At 36.8% G+C, this 18,735-nt stretch overlaps 1 protein-coding gene across 7 annotated transcripts in view; it reads left to right on the forward strand.

Annotated features, from left to right (window-relative positions):
- Positions 1 to 18,735, forward strand: part of ATXN7L1 (ataxin 7 like 1) — a 116,562-nt gene that overhangs the window by 73,968 nt on the left and 23,859 nt on the right. For 5 of the 7 annotated variants that reach the window (XM_027639724.1, XM_027639723.1, XM_027639725.1 and 2 more), the window contains 2 exons: positions 9,914 to 10,136; positions 17,797 to 18,080. In XM_027639724.1, the coding sequence (XP_027495525.1) occupies positions 9,914 to 10,136; positions 17,797 to 18,080 (507 nt within the window). Of the gene's footprint in view, positions 1 to 2,995; positions 3,259 to 3,418; positions 3,687 to 9,913; positions 10,137 to 17,796; positions 18,081 to 18,735 lie in introns of those variants that run through there. The other 2 variants (XM_027639727.1, XM_027639726.1) reach the window with 2 other exon arrangements.

The raw sequence follows: 18,735 nt of genomic DNA on the forward strand, positions 1-18,735 counted from the left end.
TGCCTGAAAGATGAGGGAGCTGATTTATCTAAAGCATGTAGAATGAGGAAATACTCTGAATGACAGTTATGCTGCTTTTGTAGCAGGTTTTGGTAAAGCAAATTGAAACTTAAATGTAAGATCATTCATTTTTTAAAACAAAACAGTGTCCTTAGTTGGGCAGATCTGTTTGGTTACCTGGATTTTTAAAAGATGTCTGAATATTCCAAGAGAATTAATTTGGTGCCTGGGAATACCCATGAGGAGAGGCAAACACAGAAAAGCAAGTAAAAAAAATCATATAGATTTTAACTTTAGCATTTCCTAAAGATAATTTTAACTTAGGATTTCCTAAAAGATTATAGTTATTGTAATAATTATATAAATAATAACAACAATAATAGCAGTAAACCTTATGTGATTATACCTGTTTTGTCTAAGACTTTTTAACTCTTTGCTAATTTGGTTCAAAAATACGAAGTTTCAGCAGTCTTGTGAAAATCTGCAGCTGTGAAGAGGCACCTTAAAGTGCCCCAGAGAACAGTATTTCATGTGGCAGGAGCACTCTTAAAGCTTGTACTGACAGTTGGCACACATGTACCTGCAGACCAAACAGAGCTTATCCTGTCCCTTTGGAGAGAGGGGCAAAGGACTGTGGATATGGGATGAAGCGGTGAGGGTGCGGGGAGGCAAAGAAGCTCAGGGTAACAGAGAGGAAACAATTTAGGGTTCAAACCTATGTATTTTTAGAAAAAAATTTCCACTATTTCTGTGCTTAGAAAACAGCTTGTTAAGAATTACACTGATTAACCAGATGCTGGTTTTGGATCCCAAGTAACAGAAAAGGCCAGAAGATTTAAACAATGGATTATATGCAAGTCCTGCAAAGCTGTTATTCTGGGCTAATTTCAGAAGTTACTGTTTCTGTGTAAGTTTTTTCTAAGGAATGATAAAATGAGCTACTGACATGTCATCTTGATATTGAATAAAATCTGATGATCTGTTTTGCACGAAACCAGATCAAGAACATAAGTCTCCTAAAAGAGATACCCTGTTTTTTCAGAGTCATAGTGCAGCATTGCTTTTTGCCAAACCACCTCAGTAGTCACATCTCACTCTTCAATGGCTTATCTTTTCTTATCTGTAAAAAGAAATGCCATTATATCTGTTTGGATTAATTAAAGCATTAAAGAAGTGTCACTTTTCTGGTTTAGGATAGATGAGGGGAAACATCCAATTACTTCTTGAAACAATAATGTACATAAATTACTTTTTTTGTTATTGTTTTGTAAATATGATGAAGATGGAAATAGAGATACGGTGAAATGTTTTACCTGATAAGTAAATAAATAAAAATATGTATCATCAGATGATCTTGAATGTGAAAGATCTGCCTGAGGAAACAGGTCTGTTACACGGCATGAAGCATGAGAGGATGGCAATACTAAATTTTCCTCTATTTGCAACAATCTGGAGTGAAATTATTTAAGTCAGGTGTTCAAAGGAATGAGCAGGTGAGTTGTTCGTAAATTTGTACATTTAGTAAACTGTTCCCCTTGTTATATTTCAGTCTTAAATGTAAAGATACTTTTTTCTTTCATCCAGTAAATAGCCAAATAAAAGATTTCTCTTCACATATAAAATCACCCACAAAATTCTGATATGTCAGTAGTGCTTACCTTTGAAAGTACCCTGGCTTGATTGCTAGAAATATATTAGCATTTCACCTGATGTATCTGTCCTAAATTTAGGGCTAATAATACATTTCTGTCCTCTGAGCACAAAAAATAGTGGGAATGTCGTTACTACATGTCATCAGGTAATCAGATACCGGTGCACAAGGGTGGTGAGGGCTGTCCTTGTGGTGAAAGCACTGGGCATGAGGTGTGAGACGGTATTTCGCTCGAACTGTCAGACGTCAGGATGTCTCACTAGTTTCATGTTGGACTACCAGAGCATCTTATCCAGCAGAACGGGAAATTTCTGCACATAAACTTTCCTTGCTTTTCATTGGTAGACTGTCTGTCACTCGAAAAATGTGTAGCCAGGATTTGCATACTCTGTTATTTCTTTTTTGCCTGGGGATTTTTGGCCTTGCTGAGCTGAGAAATACGTATGACTTAGAGTTGAAAATTGTCATTTTTTCTGCAGTAGCAATGCGTCAGGTGGCAAATGCTGATTACACGTGTGGAATTGTGTCATTACAGAAGTGATGAATTCCTACTTAAATCGTCAGCTCTTTTTTTGATCAAGTTAATACCCTAAATCATTAATACCCCTTTTATAGCTGCAGAAACAGGCCTTGACACTACAGTTAAATCTAGGACTCCCAGTGCACATGAAGATGAAGACTGATGTGAAGACTGACATTGTCACCAGGGCAGAGTATTCACACTTCCATTGTTTTCCTGTCACTCTGATGCTTCAAGGATACCCTGGAGCTTCATATTCAGATCTCAAAATCCTTGTAAAAGAAACAGAAAAGTACCCAGAAGCTTCATTTTACATTTAAGATAGTTAATTGCACTATTTGACGCATTCTTTTGTGTGCTGGAGTTCCATTTGACCCTTCTTTTTTTTTTCTTTTCATGCTTTTTACTGAAGAGGAATGGAAGTGTTCCGGGAAATGCTGAGTGTGTGGCTTTTTATGGAATTTGGCCATTTTTAAGATATTTGGCCACTTAAGTGTAATTTAGTGATACTCTAGAGATTATTTCTCCTGTCTCTTATGATTACCTCAACAAATGCCAAGTTATCCCATAAACAAAATTTTTTCCAGGAAAACAGCAGGTTCATCTAACTGTGTTATACACAAACACCCTCCTTCTTTCCTTAATCAAGGAAGTAAAAATGCAGTGTCTTCCTCTAAATATACACTTGTATTTTTGCTGCTTTTAATTTTGCACTTTGGTTCATTTCTGCTGTTACTTGGGTTGTATCAACAATCATTAAAAAAAAAAAAAAAAAAGAAAAAAAAACCTGCAGCCGTTTTCAGCTCATGTTGTTCTTGGCACGGGTTCAGTTCTGGTGTCCAACTGGTAGGACCGAAACTTGGTGCTTAACAAGTGCCTGTAGTCAAAACAGTTGGTGTGTGCGAGCGCTGATCTGGTATTTGCTGCGGCAGGTCATCTGCCTGATTTTTTCCCGTGTGCAGAATACCTAATCACGTTGCTGTGTTTCTCTGACGGCATCTGTGGCAATGTGAATCGTTTCACGTTCCAAAAGTACATGTTTACAGTCGTCGTAGAATCAGATTAAGTTGGCAGCCCGCTCCTCTCTGTAAGTGGCTCAGTTTACATTTCTTCTTCTAGCAGGATGTTTTGCATAATTTTGCTGATCCTACTCACTTGTAGACTTTGTGAAATGGAGAATCGTTTTCGTGGGTTTCTGTCAGAAAGCGAAGCTTGTGTTTGTTGTAAATAAACACCAGCAGAACGGTGGTTATTTTAGCACTTGATAATTTCCCAATTATGTCATTTGACCTGGAATGAAGCTTGCGATTGTTGAGCAGCATTTTACGCAGCGGATCAGTCTGGGGGTTGGAGCTGGCAGTTTATTTCCTTTGTCAGTTTACAAGAAGTATCAAAATGAAACCGACTGTGCTGTTTCCTTTCCAGTGCGCAGCGCAAGAAGGGTGGAACAGTTTGCGGATATTATTTCCAAACTTTTTCAGCTGGACTTGGAATAGTATTTTGTCAAAAAAGCTGGTAAAGTTATCTTTCGATCTTGCAACATTATGCTGTAGTTTGCTAACATCAAATCCAATTTTATTTTTGTTTAACCTCACGTACTGGGTTTTGCTAGTTTTTTTCAGACTGTGGCTGCAAAATGAAAGTGCTTACAAGGTGTTTATGAATTCTTGTTATGAACCAGCTGCCAGTTACTGCAGGATGACACATTTCTGCAAGAGTCTAGTTGTTCAGTTTTCTGGTTGCTGGCTGTTGCTTTTCGGGCATGTGTGGGGTTTTTTCTGTTTTAGTTTTATTAGGATTAGTGCCAAGTACATTTGCAAACTCTGAACTGGGATCAGTACAAGGTGGTAGGTTTCATTTACTGTTTACTGAAATTGTAAGTATACATTGCTCAACTTTGCACAGTGAAGGGCTGTGCAACAAAACACTTCAGGATATACTGTAAATAGATTTTGCATAGGTCATGTATGAGTTACCATAAGTAACATCTTTATCAACAAGACTGTGATATGTTACTGCTACAGAATTACATTGCAAATGAGATACTAAATTTCATTACCGTCTGCTTAAATATTATAAATGGGGAGTAACAAACAGTATTCATATTGTGTTAAGGGCAGTCGGATCAGTTACTTTATGCTATTTTAAGTAAAAGGGCTGTGAACTCAAGCATTATGATGAATACAAGTTTAAAAGGAGTCTTATTATTGTTTACTAATAACTTTACAGATAACTTTCTCTTACCTTTCTGAGTTCTAGCAATTATATTTTGCTTGTTTTTATGAAATGTAATACCAAGTTATAATCCATAACGCTGGGTCTCTGAGTTATTTATGGGCCAACCTAAAATTGATTTTTGCTTTAGGCCTCTTGCACGCAGGAAGTCAGATTGTGCTAAACAAGAGTAATGTTTCAAAATGACTGGTGCTGACAAAGTTCTAGTGTCTGTCTTCTGACAACGTTAAGAGGGAATTTTTTGCTTTGTTTCAACTACCCCCAAAAGAAAAACCCACTGAAAAACCAAAGGCATATCTTTCTCTATGCTCAAATTGTATCATGACTTTTTTTCTTCGTGATCTTCTGTGTTGTATTGATGGAGAAGAACTTAACTCCGAGCAAAAATTTCACTTGATTTGATCGATTTTGAGTAGCGCGTGTTGGGTAAGAATGGATGTAGGTGAGATGTACTAAGGAATGTTTTTTGTTTCTAGTCCAAATTAGAGATAACTGCATTTTCAGGATCACATAAAGATCTGTTTGGGTAGAAAAGTGCTATGTTTGGCATATATTTGTGGCAACATATTTTCTGTAGTGTCGTTGTCTGTAAGGTTTGCCGTGAGCTGAGTGCTTGATCTTGTGTGAAAGAGTCAAGCCAAAAATTCGAAGGGAGTTTCTACTCAGAATGTGGTTTTGCCTCATTTTCCCACACACTGTGTTTGTGTCTCTGGAGCTCATGTTGCCCCTCTATTGCTTTGCTTTTTTTGCTTATGATTAGAAGGAGATGTGGTGTTTCCTGCAAAACAGCTGCCAGTATTCCCTGGTGACCTGTCAGAGAGGATCCAGTGGAATTACAGATTGAAAGGCAGGCCTAGAGGACTTTGGCAGCTGCAGCAGAGGTTTGGGGAAAGGTGGGGGGTTGCATTGTGCAGGATGCGGGAAGGAGGATTAGAAATGGAGTACAAGGGCATAGGAGAGAAGCTCTGGAGATTCAAGGACTGTTAGGTCTCTAACAACATACGGACTTCACATCTACAAACAATTCAGATTTGGCTGAGAAAGTTGGACTATATCCATGTTTCCATAGGACATGGAGAATCTCCTGGAATAGTTTAAGATCGTTTGCAGTGCTATTGATGCAGAGTTTGCAGTGCGCATTAGAACGATATATAGCGCCCAGCTTTTAGACTCTTACCTCTAAATAGACAAAATAACATATATTGGTCTGAAATTGATTCTTTAGAAAGTGCAGGTAATTCAGTGAAAGAGTGTTAAACTTTCCTCCAAGATTAATGTCATTAATATGTTAACTGTTTGACAGTAGAAGTCACATGTTGCTTGTCACTTGCTGCAGTGGCTGCACGGAGACAGCTGAGAGGTTGCAGAAGGATTAATGTGGTAAAGAGGATTGTAACTTTGATTGTGCTCCTGTGCTCTTGGATTTGACAGCAACTGGTATTTAGAAACAAAACAGAATATGTGTTGTTATTTATGTGGAATGTAAACATCCATTTCGAAGTACTTAAATGAATCAGAAAAGTTCTCTTTCAAACTTGAATACACATTTGTAGATAGCATTGCAGGCTTCTGCAGAAAATGAAAAGTGGGTAGAGAATGTACATTAGTATCTCAGGAGTGTTGATAACTAGTTGCCTTGCAGGATTTTTTATTTTTAGGAGCAAAAACTTTCATTCTACTTTACGTTCACTTATGACTGTGCCACTGCTGTGTGTGAACAGGGACAGCCATGTCCACAGCTGTCTAAGTTCATGGGCCCTGCTAGATCTAATCTGTCTACATATGAACTGCAAACGAGCATAGAAATTGTAACACGGGTAGCTGATTGTCTCATGAATATGTTAGTATGTGAATATTTAATTTTATAACAACTATTTGGTGTCTAAATGTCTTTTATTCACATACTAATTTATTAAATAGTCTGTATAACAGCAGATTTCTATATTGCATGTAATTCCTTGTATATATGTAAAATAGGAACAGACAATTTAGTACAAAATTTTAAAGAACAGATGTGACCAGGGAAGTCAGTTTCCTAGAGGAGCCACCACCCCCCTCTTTCAAGCAGTTGATTTTGACGGCTGATGGCTTTCTTGTTTTGTCATGTTACCATTACTTCTCTGAAACATATCACCGATGTCTAAGGCTGATTCACTACCACATACAAAGTAAGGAGGGAGGAAGTGAGAGGCAACCCCATAGTCCTTGAGAAGGAATATATTGATATTTAGTTACAATTTATGCCCCCATCATCAAAATTTGTCTGAGAATTGACACCTTTGGCAAGTCCAGCCTCCTGTGGCCAATGCTTGCCCAGGTCAAACGGGGATTTTTTGGCCCTTTTGTAGGGAGTTACTCTTGCAGCTTTCTGCTGTGGCATACCTGCAAGGTATTGCTGCCATCTTCTCTTGCTGACACTAAAGTGATAGTCTTTAGTGAGTAACTGTGCAGATTTTATCTGTCCGAGCAGTGTCTGAGAAACACCGATGGTTGTGAGACACTGGCTAATTACATTCTTTCTCCTGTATGATTTTACAGTGGTCACAGTTTCCATTTCACTTTTAGGAAATTTTAAGAGAAGCTGGGTAATGCTGAGGAATCTCAAAAAGAGTCTGTCTAAACAATGGAAGACTTTCTGTAGCCATGTTCTGGGGGAAGAGGGGAGTTTGAGCAGGTAAAAGAAAATGCCAAGTGTAGCTCTTGGTTCTGATCACAAAAATGACCACCAATCTGACAGACTCAGCTAAAATAAGTAATCGTGTAATCTTTTCCTTCCCTATCTTTAAGTAAGCATCCATTTAAAATAGTGAGATGCCTTTATTATATTGTCATATCACAACAGTACCTCTTCCACCATTTTCTATATTAGAATAAAAAAATCCATGGTTATTACTCTGGTTTGCTCTTGGGAATCAATACTTTGAGAAAGTTGTCTGGGGAAAAGCACCAAACATTTAGTACAAAGAGATTGTTAGAAAATAACTTGCTACAGCATGTGATACTTAGATGACTTTAAAACATAAAGTTGGGGAATCAGTATCTTGAATGTTCGTCTTTCCAGGAAATTAATTTTAATAACAGAGTAATATATTTCATTTCCAAACATATCCATAAGGATGAAATCAAGGACACAGTTTACTAGAAAGCAGTCAAGCTTGAGAAAACCAGTAACTGTGGTAAAAATTTAAGTAATTAATCTTGCATTTATATAATTTGTGTATGGAAATAATGTTTTTTCCAAAGTTTTGCTTTTTATACTGCTCAGTTTTGTTGGTTATGTAACAGTTCCTTTTCATCAGTCCTGAAGTAATTAATGGCAAAGTTGCAAGTTTTGATTAGGCTAATTAAATTGATTAAGCAGTTACTGAGAAGGTTGGTAAATCTTGAAATAATAACTATTATTAAAAAAATTAATGCTCCATGAATGGAACTCTGCATTTTGGACTAAGATGCGTAGCTTACACGGTTGTTGCCACAAATGTGAGGTGAAAGGAATATAAATTCACTGCATCCTGCAAAGCAATTTTAAAGGCACACTGAGGTGTGTGGTGAAAACTGGAAAATGACAGTCAGCATTTCTGGGAGTGAGGAGTGATACTTTTGTATTTGAAAAAAATTGAGACTGTTTTGTTCTTCAGTTGCAGGAGAATCTGGAGGGAATTTCTTCGTTGGTAATTAAGGCTGTGAATGTGAAGATGTGGAAGTGCTTGATCTTAATAGAAAATGCCTTTATTTACGCATTGGAGATCTAAGAGAAACAGTTTAGAATATTTTTTTAAGCATTTCTCTTTATTCTTGAGGTATTTGCCTATTGCAAATTAATCATGGATGAATCCTTCTGCTACTGGCAAGTTTTTACTTGTGAGGATGCCAGGCAAATGGTCGTGTTTTGATTCTCTGTGGGAAAATTTTTCTTAGTTATCCTTCAAATATCAAACTAGCAAGCACAGGGTTGATGATGCAAATACAAAACCTTCCCTTGCAGCAGCAGATCACTGTTGCTTCCCTTACCTGCTCTTGGCTGACTGGGCAATGCTGTTCAAGCTCAAAGAGTAGCATCCACTTGGATTCTACAAGTTAAGTGCTGAAGGCTTTAGACAAGGAAAAATTGCTGCATGTTGAAGGGGAAACTGCAGCTTGTCTGAAGTTCTTGGTCTATGATTACATTCCACTTGGTACATTTGATTACTGTGTCAGTAGGGAGGTACCTGGCTGATCCCTGCCATGGAGGCTCTTGGTGTTAGGGCACCTGCATGCTGAAGTCAGCTGCTGCTGAGCACTGCCTGCTGACTGGAAAATTCCTCTTCCCACAACCTGTCCCTGCCGCGTGCTGCTGCCTCCAGCTGGGGAGCATTGGAACCGGCTCACTGCAGGGTCAGGGGCTGGGGAAACAGAGTTCCCAAAAGTAGGGGGACAGGACTGTTAAGGATTTATAGCACCTCTCAGCAAAAATCAACTCCTGTCTTCTGTAGTATTTTGTAATTGTGCTTAACTTCACAGCACAAGCCCACTGTTTGCAGCATATTGATCCAGCCAGCTGGCCAAGCACTAGCCAGGAGGAATACATGGTCTGTAAAGAATGATTTGTAAAGAATGGCCAAATACCTCCATAAAACAATCTTTTTACCTAACAACATCAGGGATAGGACATTTAGATTTAAAAAATACTAATAGCAACCAAACACAAACAATTTCACTGAAGCCTGTCTGTCCTGAGGCTTGTTCTGTGGGATCAGCCAGGCCTTGCTTTTTGCAGTGCTCGGGAGGTCTCTGGTGTGAGGGCAACGAGTGCTGACCTCCAGATGCCATGTTTGTAATTGAGCTATGTACTTCCTGGTTTTTTGCACTTACCATTTTCTCTGTATGGAAAAAAAATAAGTTTTTGTCTTGAATGGTGCTTGGAGATAACCTCCAAGGTACAAACCAAGGTCCTTCAAAACCTTTGGAAGGGCTGGGAGCAGTAGACCTTTTGCTGCTTTTCAGTCTTCCTGGTATTTTTCTTATCGTTTCCCATTAAATTTGAAACAAGGTAGTCATAAAGCAAAGTGCCCAATAACCAGGTCACATGAATTCTTCATAAACCATTATAGGAGCAATCTCATGTCTGTCACAGATCATTTTACCAAGTCATCTGAACTGCTGTTACACATTCTTCTCTTTCTTCTTGACATGAAAGAGTTGGGACACCAATTGCACCTCATGCAGATGATAGTGGTTGCTTATTGCTTAAGAAATTATTTGAGAATTCTTGGTGAAATTTTCTTGTAGATTATTATCCTTTGTTTTACTATTTTTTTTACCTTTTTTTTTTTCAGAGCACTTCACAGAGTTGATTTTGTTTAATTATCATTTGGCTTGATTGCATTCAGGATAGTAATGAATTGGTGTTCTTTGGAGTGATGAAATCATTTTAACTAGCATAGAGAGGAACAATTTCCTCTTTCGCAACATCCATTTTTTCTTTTAGCCTATGAAATGTTGTAAAATTCATTCCTTTTCCATTACAGAACGAAGACACGGTTCAATGTGTAAACCTTCCCCTTCTCCAGCTTCTCCAGCCTGTAATTCCAGGACATCCCTAGTACAGATGAAACCGAAATCGTGTATCAGCGGCCATAACCCTGTCAGCAGCAACTCAAAGCCATTCAAAACGCCCAAAGACAATCTACTTACCTCCAGTAGCAAACAGCACACAGTCTTTCCTTCAAAAGTGTCACGGGATAAACCATGGTAAGTACCAAAATAATGGTTACCAAAGATGTTGGTGTTCGGTGTATCTCTATGTATATATCACAATCATCAAAAAAATCCGTATTCTCATCTTACCTGAGTTTACAGTTTAAGCCTCTACGTTTCTAAAGAAGGAAACTGGGATATTTTTAAATTAAGAAAAAAACTATATATAGGAAGGGGAAAAAGAACTGGATTACTTTTCTAATGTTCCACTGAATGTCTGCTTTTCTAAGATGGATATAGCAAGTGAGATGTTGACCCAGTTTGCTATCTTTAAGGTCCATCTTCCATTACAGTATCAACCCTTAAAACTGATGCTTTTAAACAGTAGGATAATTTTTGCAGAGTTCTTAATATTGACTTAACTGATGTTCATGAAAACTTACTACTTATAGTCATTTATCTTCAACAGCAGCTGCCGTTGGAGTTCATTCTGTATTTTGGTAATGTTTGATGCCTTATAAGATGGCAGAAGAAAGTTCTGGCTGCAAAAATCACTATTTTGGGGGCATCTTACATCATGTACTGTGATATATATACACATACAGGCTTTGAGACTGCCATGCCCATCCTCCCGTGACTGTGATGGTAGCAGCAGAGTTGCAAAAATGTAAATGAGAGCAGAACTGGGTCACTATTTTATCCCATAAAAAACTGTTTTGTCTTTAGTTATCTACAGGAAAGGTGCTTTGTGATTAGGTCACTTACGATGGTGACCTGAGATCTGGGTTCAGTTCCTGGTTCTGTCATGCCTTGGTTTCTTCAGCTTCAGTTCTCTGTCTGTAAATGTGCGATAGTGAGACTTCCTTTTTCTTAAGGTTTATCTACTTATTTTGTAAAGATCCTTCCCTTTTATATGTAATATCTAACATAAGAAGGCTATGATTTTAAGCAGCGTTTCTGGACACAACTGCCTAAAAGCAGTAAATCATTTAGTGCAAACCATTCACTCATGAGACAAAGCATAAACTCAAATTTTAGTAAAGGAATAGCTTATGCTTTCTGAAACATGCACGAGTTGGTATGATTTCAGCTTCTACCTGGCTGTAGAATTTACCTTACACTGGAGCAAACTTGATCAAAATCTGTTCTTTATATAAATCTGAACACACCACCTCTTTACGCATGGTGAGCGTTATGGGCAATTATGGTATATAATTCTGAAAATAGAAAACCTGAATAGTTAGATTACACACACACGTTAACTAGAATAGCCTCTATCTCATCTGTATGTAAGTTCCTCATTAACTACTTAGAACCAAACATTATTGACTAAATAGTGACTTTTTCCTCTGAATGTTGGAGGGGAATTTTATACAAGAGAGGATTTTGTTTTTAAAGTCTAATTAAAAGAAAATCGGAATGGACTTCAGAGTATTAACACTATTGACTATAAACCTGTTTCTCATCCTGCTGTTACAGACAGCAACTTACATATCCACATTTCAGCAGACTAACTGAATCTATAAACAATATCTTCCGTTCTGGCAACAGATGGCATTCTGGCAGTCAGTAAAAGTTGGAAGGGAACAAAATAACTGAACATTTCCACCAATCCCTTTTCCCTTTATTGGGAACATCCCAAATATTTACTGATGATTAACAGTGTAGATTTAGCCATTTATAACTGTTCTACTGCTCTGTTAATCGTTTGGCAATGAATATGACAGTAGTTGTACCTGAGAATTACCCAGTTTTTGCAGCTCTGCTGGGACATCATACTGCAGTTTTGTTTACCAGTGGGGAAAAATGAGGCTTACAGTAGTTAAAGATATTGTAATTACCACATAACAAATCACAAACACTCTGAAGTGAAGATCAATGAAATTGTCAAATTTAGTATTAAGTACCTTAGATTATATGACTTGTTAAAGAATAAAATCTGTCTGATAATCGTCACAGGTTATAGAGAGCTGACAGCTGTTACAGAAGAAAGTGTTTGTTCCTATTCCATTAGAGGATTATAATATTTATTTAGAATTCTAGAAAATATTCAGCAGGTCTGATTCTTATCAGGAGAAAAAAGTAATTCGTAAAATAATTCATAAAATTTATTATTTTTTAAGATTCTATCTTGTACAAGCCGTAGAACTTCTTATCTTATCTTTTAGAAGGAAATACTCAATTGACACAAAAACATTTGTCTAAAAAATGCAAGTAGGATTCATCATGTATCCAAGTGTATTGTGGTTTATGATCCTTCGAAGCTTCCAGTTGTTCCATGCTTTTGTCTGTTACATTGTAGTCTCATACCAAACATTTACTTGACATAAGTTCTTCCAGACAGTTGTCAAATTAGCTTAATTCAGGAATTGTATGACCTTAATGATTGCTTTCCAGACCTGGAATAACCTTTGTTGGGCTCGCCTGATTCTTTTGTATAGCATCTCCTTTAAATTTTAGCTGTTACAATTAGTATTTTGGGAATGGCCTCTGCAAGAGCATGGCCCAGTAGATCTGTCTTTTGCCATGCCTGCCCTCATATAGACCCAACTCTTCCATTGTTTAATTCATTATAGTTTTGGTTGAAGCATCATCTTGACTGAGTAGCTCTTTCTCTTCTTCACATTCTGTTTTGTTCTAAGGTGTGCTGCACAGGTCCAGGTTGCTCCATGGCTAATGCTTTAAAAAGCATGATCAGAATGATCAGACGAAAGAGATCTGGAACCATTTCATTTTTTAGCCGGTGTTTTAATACTTCCCTTCCTCTAGTTGGAATATAAAGTGTTATTGTGAATACATCATCCAGAAATATCTGTCAGCTCTGATTTTTTTCGCCTGTATGTCTCTAACATGGTTGCTAATAATACAGCAGTGCTTAGAGACTGGAGCAGAGCTGGAGCACCACTGCACTGTGCACGAGATAAATGCAAGCCATCATTTTCTACAGCTTGCAGTCAAGGTGGTAAGAGGTACAGCAGAAGGGTAGAAAATAGAGAGAAAGAGTAAGATGATTGGTAGCAATAACAATAACAATGAACAAGTGATCATAATTAATAAGCATAGTCCAAATGCTTACCCTTTATACAAGGCATTCCTGCAGGCAAGAGCTCTCTCCCTCACTGCTGACCTGCCCAAAGGATGCTGCTTTGCTTGCTGTGCCCCAGCACAGCTTCTGGGTGCTACCATGGAGGATTTAGGTGCTGTGGTGCTACCAAATGTTCATTTCTACCCATCCATGACCTAAGGCAGTATAAAATTGGGGTAAAGTGTTCAAGTAAGCTACCCCTGAGATACCAGCTGAAGCAGGTCTCCTTGGCCTTCTTCCAAAAGCTCAGCCATTGCCTGCCAGAAGTTCTGAAAATGAAGAAAATGAGATGGAAATTATGTGGGTTTTATCAACACGGAGAAAACTGACACTCTTTCTGTAAAGAGAAGTAGGATCACAAAGGTATACCTGTGGATAACCATTTAAAATTTATAATGTCACTTTTCAAAGTATTTTCTAATCATCTCTTAGTTTTTTTCTTTTTGCGTTAGGAAATACTGTTGTTCGTACTGAGGCTAAGAAAGTGAAAATAGTCATGATTTAAGGATATTGCAGCATGGAAACAATGCTCTGCAGAATTAACTTGGACCATATAGTCCAACATTAAATCACAAATACTTTACACATTGTAGAGGCAATCCCAGCAATGTAAAATAGAGCAATGTTTTATGTTATTAAATGTGAATTTCTTTTCTTGCAAATTTGAAAATAGTTGAATGAGTGGCTGAGATTTTAGAATTAATATAGTTACAAATGACCAAAACATAAACCCAGCAAAATTACTTAACAGAAAGCAGTAGTAATTTTTAAAAACCTAAAGAAAGGAAAACAGGGGTAATAAGGAGCTCTAGGTATGAGAAGTGTTGTGACATACTGCAATTCTTTTTCTTGCTTGCTGGAGGGGACCTGTAACTATCATCTAGCCCAACTGCCTGACAAAACATGAGAAAACAGAAGGAAATGTTATCTTATCTGAAAAAGAGAATGAACTTCTAAAGCCTGTCATGTTCAAGCACTTCGTGTAGCTCTCAGACGTCTTTGTAGCCTTTTGCTGATTCCCTTCTAATTCATCAACAGTGATATTGTACCACTGGTCAGCAACACTGGAGGCCATAATCCAATATCAGTATAACCAGGGACATGTGAAAACTGTTTTTGCTGCATAATCTTATTTGCCATATCCCTTTTTTGATATAAGCACAACAATACAATAAAAGCTCATATTGCCTAATCAGTGTGACCACTAAATATTTTTGTCACTACTTCCCAGTATATTGTTTCCCTGTATTTCATTGCAGACCAAGCAGTTTATTTCATGTGTAACTTTACATTCACTTGTATTAAAATATCTTTTTGAGTTCGTGAACTTTACCAAACACTCCATTCTGCTTTTTATAACTATCTTTGTCTCTTCATTATTTAGTTTCCCTCCATCCTGATTCCATCAGCAAATGGAATCTTATATTTATTTCTCAAATCCACCGAAGTTTTCAGTCATTTTAGGCTTGGTAGTGATGGCTAAAAGGTCCCCCTAGCAAGCACCCTTAATGAATCATAAATCTCTGAAAAAATAGTTTTGAATTTCATATTGTTTACCATCTGCTTTTAAAGTGTTCCTATATGTGTTTTAGAATGCCTTTCAAAAATTGGAGCATTATCACAGTTATTTTTGTCAGCTTAACAGGTAACTTCATCAAAAAGTGAAACCAGATTTTTGGTCATGATCTGATTTTCAGCAAAACTCTGAACTAATTGTTTATCAATTTATTAGCTTTTCCATTATTTCTTCCAAGACACTTTGGTTTGGGTTTTCAGCGTCAGCTAGCTTCTCTAAGTTGCCAAGTATTCCAAGATTCAATTAGAAATTAATATGCTGAGACCCGATATCTCTACATCTCTTTTGGAACTCATGGCCACATTATGCAGATTTCCTTATGTAAAAAGAAAAAAAAAAACAATCATTATTTTTCAGCTGGCATTTACACTTACTGCGGGAATCAAAAAGCATTTTTATCTGATTAGAGAGAGTTATCATATTTCCTTCTTTTAGAAGAAAAAAAAGAATGTTTCTGACATGTTTGCATTTCTAGTAACTATTTTATTGGCCTTTAGGTAGATACTGCTAATCTTATTAGAGTTTCTTTTGTCAAGAAAAAGTAAATTTGTCTTTACTGAATACAGATGGTTTTTCCTTGATTTTTATGTTTGTTGCATGTTGGTTTTCTAATTGTCCCTTTCGACGGTTGTCTTTAAAAAAATCTAAATTCAAAACTTTTTTTTAAAATATAGTAAATAAAATTTAAAAACCTGATTTTTATTTTTCTAACAAACCTTTAAAATAAATGCCCGATTTTTATTCAAAAAACTGTTTGGAGAAAGAACCATCAAATATAAATATAGGCATTTGTGATCTATTTACTTTTTTAGACCTTAATATTTGGCTATAGTCACTAATCCTGTGCAGCTTCCAATTTGGCGCTTGGTTATCAGTTCATCTTTATGTGTTATGCTAAGATTAAACTAGAGCTCCTCACTGTTGAATGCAGTACCTTTTTTTTATATATATTAAAAAAAAAGAAATTATCATCTATAGCTTCTGAAATCTCAAATAATGTACTATAGAGTGCCAGGACTGTTGTAGAATTCGTGTATTCTCAAATACTGGAGTATTTTTCTTTTTCCTTTTACACTGCAATGAAATGCGTAATGAAGGTTGACTTGTTGATCTGTAATAAAACGAAGCAAAAATGCCTCACCTGGGCATTTTTCATTATCACAGTGATCCATCCATATGTACCTTGGGATCTGAGATTCTGAACACTGCAAAACAGAGAAACCCTTTTCATTTTTATTGACCATATTTTACTACTAGTCCAGATAATACATTTGACCTTTTCACTGTGTATCAGTATTTTGAATTAGGTTAGATCTTACAAACTGAGCATGAAGATTTCTCATATGTTTTTATAGTTTATATATAGTAAAACTTGATGTAGAGTAAGATTCTCCTGTTTTCAGAAAATGTAATTGCCATCTATTTAAGGGAAAAAAATAATTCCTACACTGAAATGTTGTAATTTTTGCCTGCCTTATAAGTAATAAATTCAGAACAGTTTAAAAAAGTAGAGGATCAAATCCTGCCTTTCATAGCTACATGTTTGCATTCATTGAAATACTTAATGCAGTTCTGATTTTGAGAGTAAGGTACATTTTTTTGCTCGGTTACTGGCCAATGACCTACATCTCACTGCAGTCGGATCTGTATTCTGACTGACCGCTCCCTTTATGGTACCACAGAATATGGAAGTTTCATATAATTTAATTCCAGTTCCAGGCTATATCTTGGTGCCTAAATCTTCTTAGTAGTTGTGTATACTTATTGTTTATATCAAAGTTTGTGTATTTTCCCGTGTTAAAAGACACGTAGAAGAAAGATTGGAGCGTGTGTGAGAGTCCGCTCCAGCCACACACGCCGCGTTTTCTGTTTGTCGTCTTCAGCAATTACAGGGAAAGAGAGGTTTGTAGGAGCCCAGGAAGATCAAGACTTGAGTTATTTTCAATCCTGCTTCAATGTTTCCAATGGAGAATGCCATCTCAAAGTCATCTCTTTCTGATTGTAAAAACTCCACACCTATTAACCATTCCATCTGTAGGAAGGTGCAGTGAAGGTGCCATTTTTCAGACACAAAAGAGTGAAATTATGTGTCAGTTGTGAATGGGGATAAGCCCCTAACCATACAGTTGTGTAATATTTTTTATTTGTGTTTGTTTCAGTAAGGAGGGGTATATAATTTATATATTAGTTGGTAGTCACAAGACATCCAATTCTGGAGTTGTTGAGTAGGTAAAAAGCAGCTATCATTGTTGGATATTTCCTCATGCAAATAGAATCCAGAAATGTTAGAATACTGCTGGAAGTGGAAATCACTTGTCTCAGTCGTTTTTGCTGCCAAATTGAGAAGGTAACATTTGTTACTGTCAGATATTCTGTGGTGGTATTTAAGTAGGAGTAAGTTAGTTATTGCAAACTTTATTCTGAAAAGGGCCAACTAAGCTAATAATTATACTGGTAATTTTTATTTTTAGGTTCCTAAGATTTTATTAAAAGTACATTGTAGTAATGCTCAAGTCATTAAGGATTGTAATACTTTTAAAGAGACTGCTGTTAAGATTTCTATGCTTAAAATCTCTTTTCTCCTTGTTTCCAGAACTTGTATGTCATTGAGACACATCTGAGTAAATGAATTATTTTTACGTTTGTTTAAAAATATTAATATTATTAGCAAACTGCTTTGTTATCGTGGTGAGTTTAGTACAGTATACACATATTTGGTATGTGCTTGTGTTAAAGGCATGAGACTATATTTGTAAGGGGTATGGTTTGCTTAGTACCACATACTGATTTTGCTTATGAATAGTAGGGAATTGGATTTTTACAAAAATGCAAAGGTTTAATTCTCTGCATTGCCAGGCTTTACAGATGCCTGGTTTTGTAAGTGTTTGATTGAACAAAAATAATCAATAATGGTACCAAGTATTTCATTTTAGTCTGGTCTTAAAATGCTGTGTCATTTGCATCAAACTTTTTATATCTGTGGAAAGGGATTAAGTAACTGTAAATCTTCAGTACAGGCAATACCATTTGAAGATTTTTCTTTGGTTTTGCAGCGTTCCTGTTCCAGTAGTCAGTCTAGAGAAAATTCCTAACCTAGTGAAGGCAGATGGTGCCAATGTTAAAATGAATTCTGCAACCACTACCACCATCACCTCCTCCTCAGCCTCTTCATCCACCATACCTGCTCCAACTCTGGTTAAATCTGGTTTGACATCCAAGTCAGTGCCACCATCACCAGAAAAGATTCTGAATGGCAAAGGAATTGTAGCTCCATCAATAGACAAGAAACACCAAAACGGCACTAAAAGTAGTAACAAGCCTTACAAAAGACTTTCAGGTGAGTGATGTTGTAGTTCATCTGTTGAGGTAGTCTGTCTTTCTTTGTTAATATTTCTATAGTTCGTAATATAGCTAATAAAATGCTACTTTGATTTTTTTTTACTGTGAGATGCCAGTTTGCCTGTATTAAAAAAAAAACTTTCACAGTCTTAGCATGTGTAAGGTATTTGCAAAGTACACATTCTGTTTAGCTTGAAATTACTGGTCAACAGGCCAAATATAAATCTTTAAGGAAGAAAATTCATTAAAACAAAAAAGCAGAAGACTTCCTCAAGCCATTATGGGATTTGGGTTTGTTTAGAACAAAAGAAAATGTGCCTTGGTTGGATGACTTCAGTCATTATCAAGTTGAATTGTTTTAAGACTTTGAATTATCCTCCAAGTCATGATTTTTTTAGAGAATCTTTTTTCTTGGTTTTAGATACTAGAAAATTCTAACAAGATACGGAAATGCTGGGGAAGTCTTAAAAGTCATAATTCCCCTCCACCCCTACCTCTCTACAGTTCACACATGAGTGGAGATGTTTCTAGCATGGGCCCCTCGAGCCTTCTCAGGAAGGCAGGACAGTGGAGTTGAGGAAGCACCACTAAATAGGAAATGCCCTGGATGGTCTTAGGCAGAGTAGCTTTGAGGATGTGTGGTCCCCATCCTA

Source organism: Corapipo altera, unplaced genomic scaffold, assembly GCF_003945725.1.
Source record: "Corapipo altera isolate COAL_440 unplaced genomic scaffold, ASM394572v1 1b, whole genome shotgun sequence".
Taxonomy (NCBI): Eukaryota; Metazoa; Chordata; class Aves; order Passeriformes; family Pipridae; genus Corapipo; species Corapipo altera.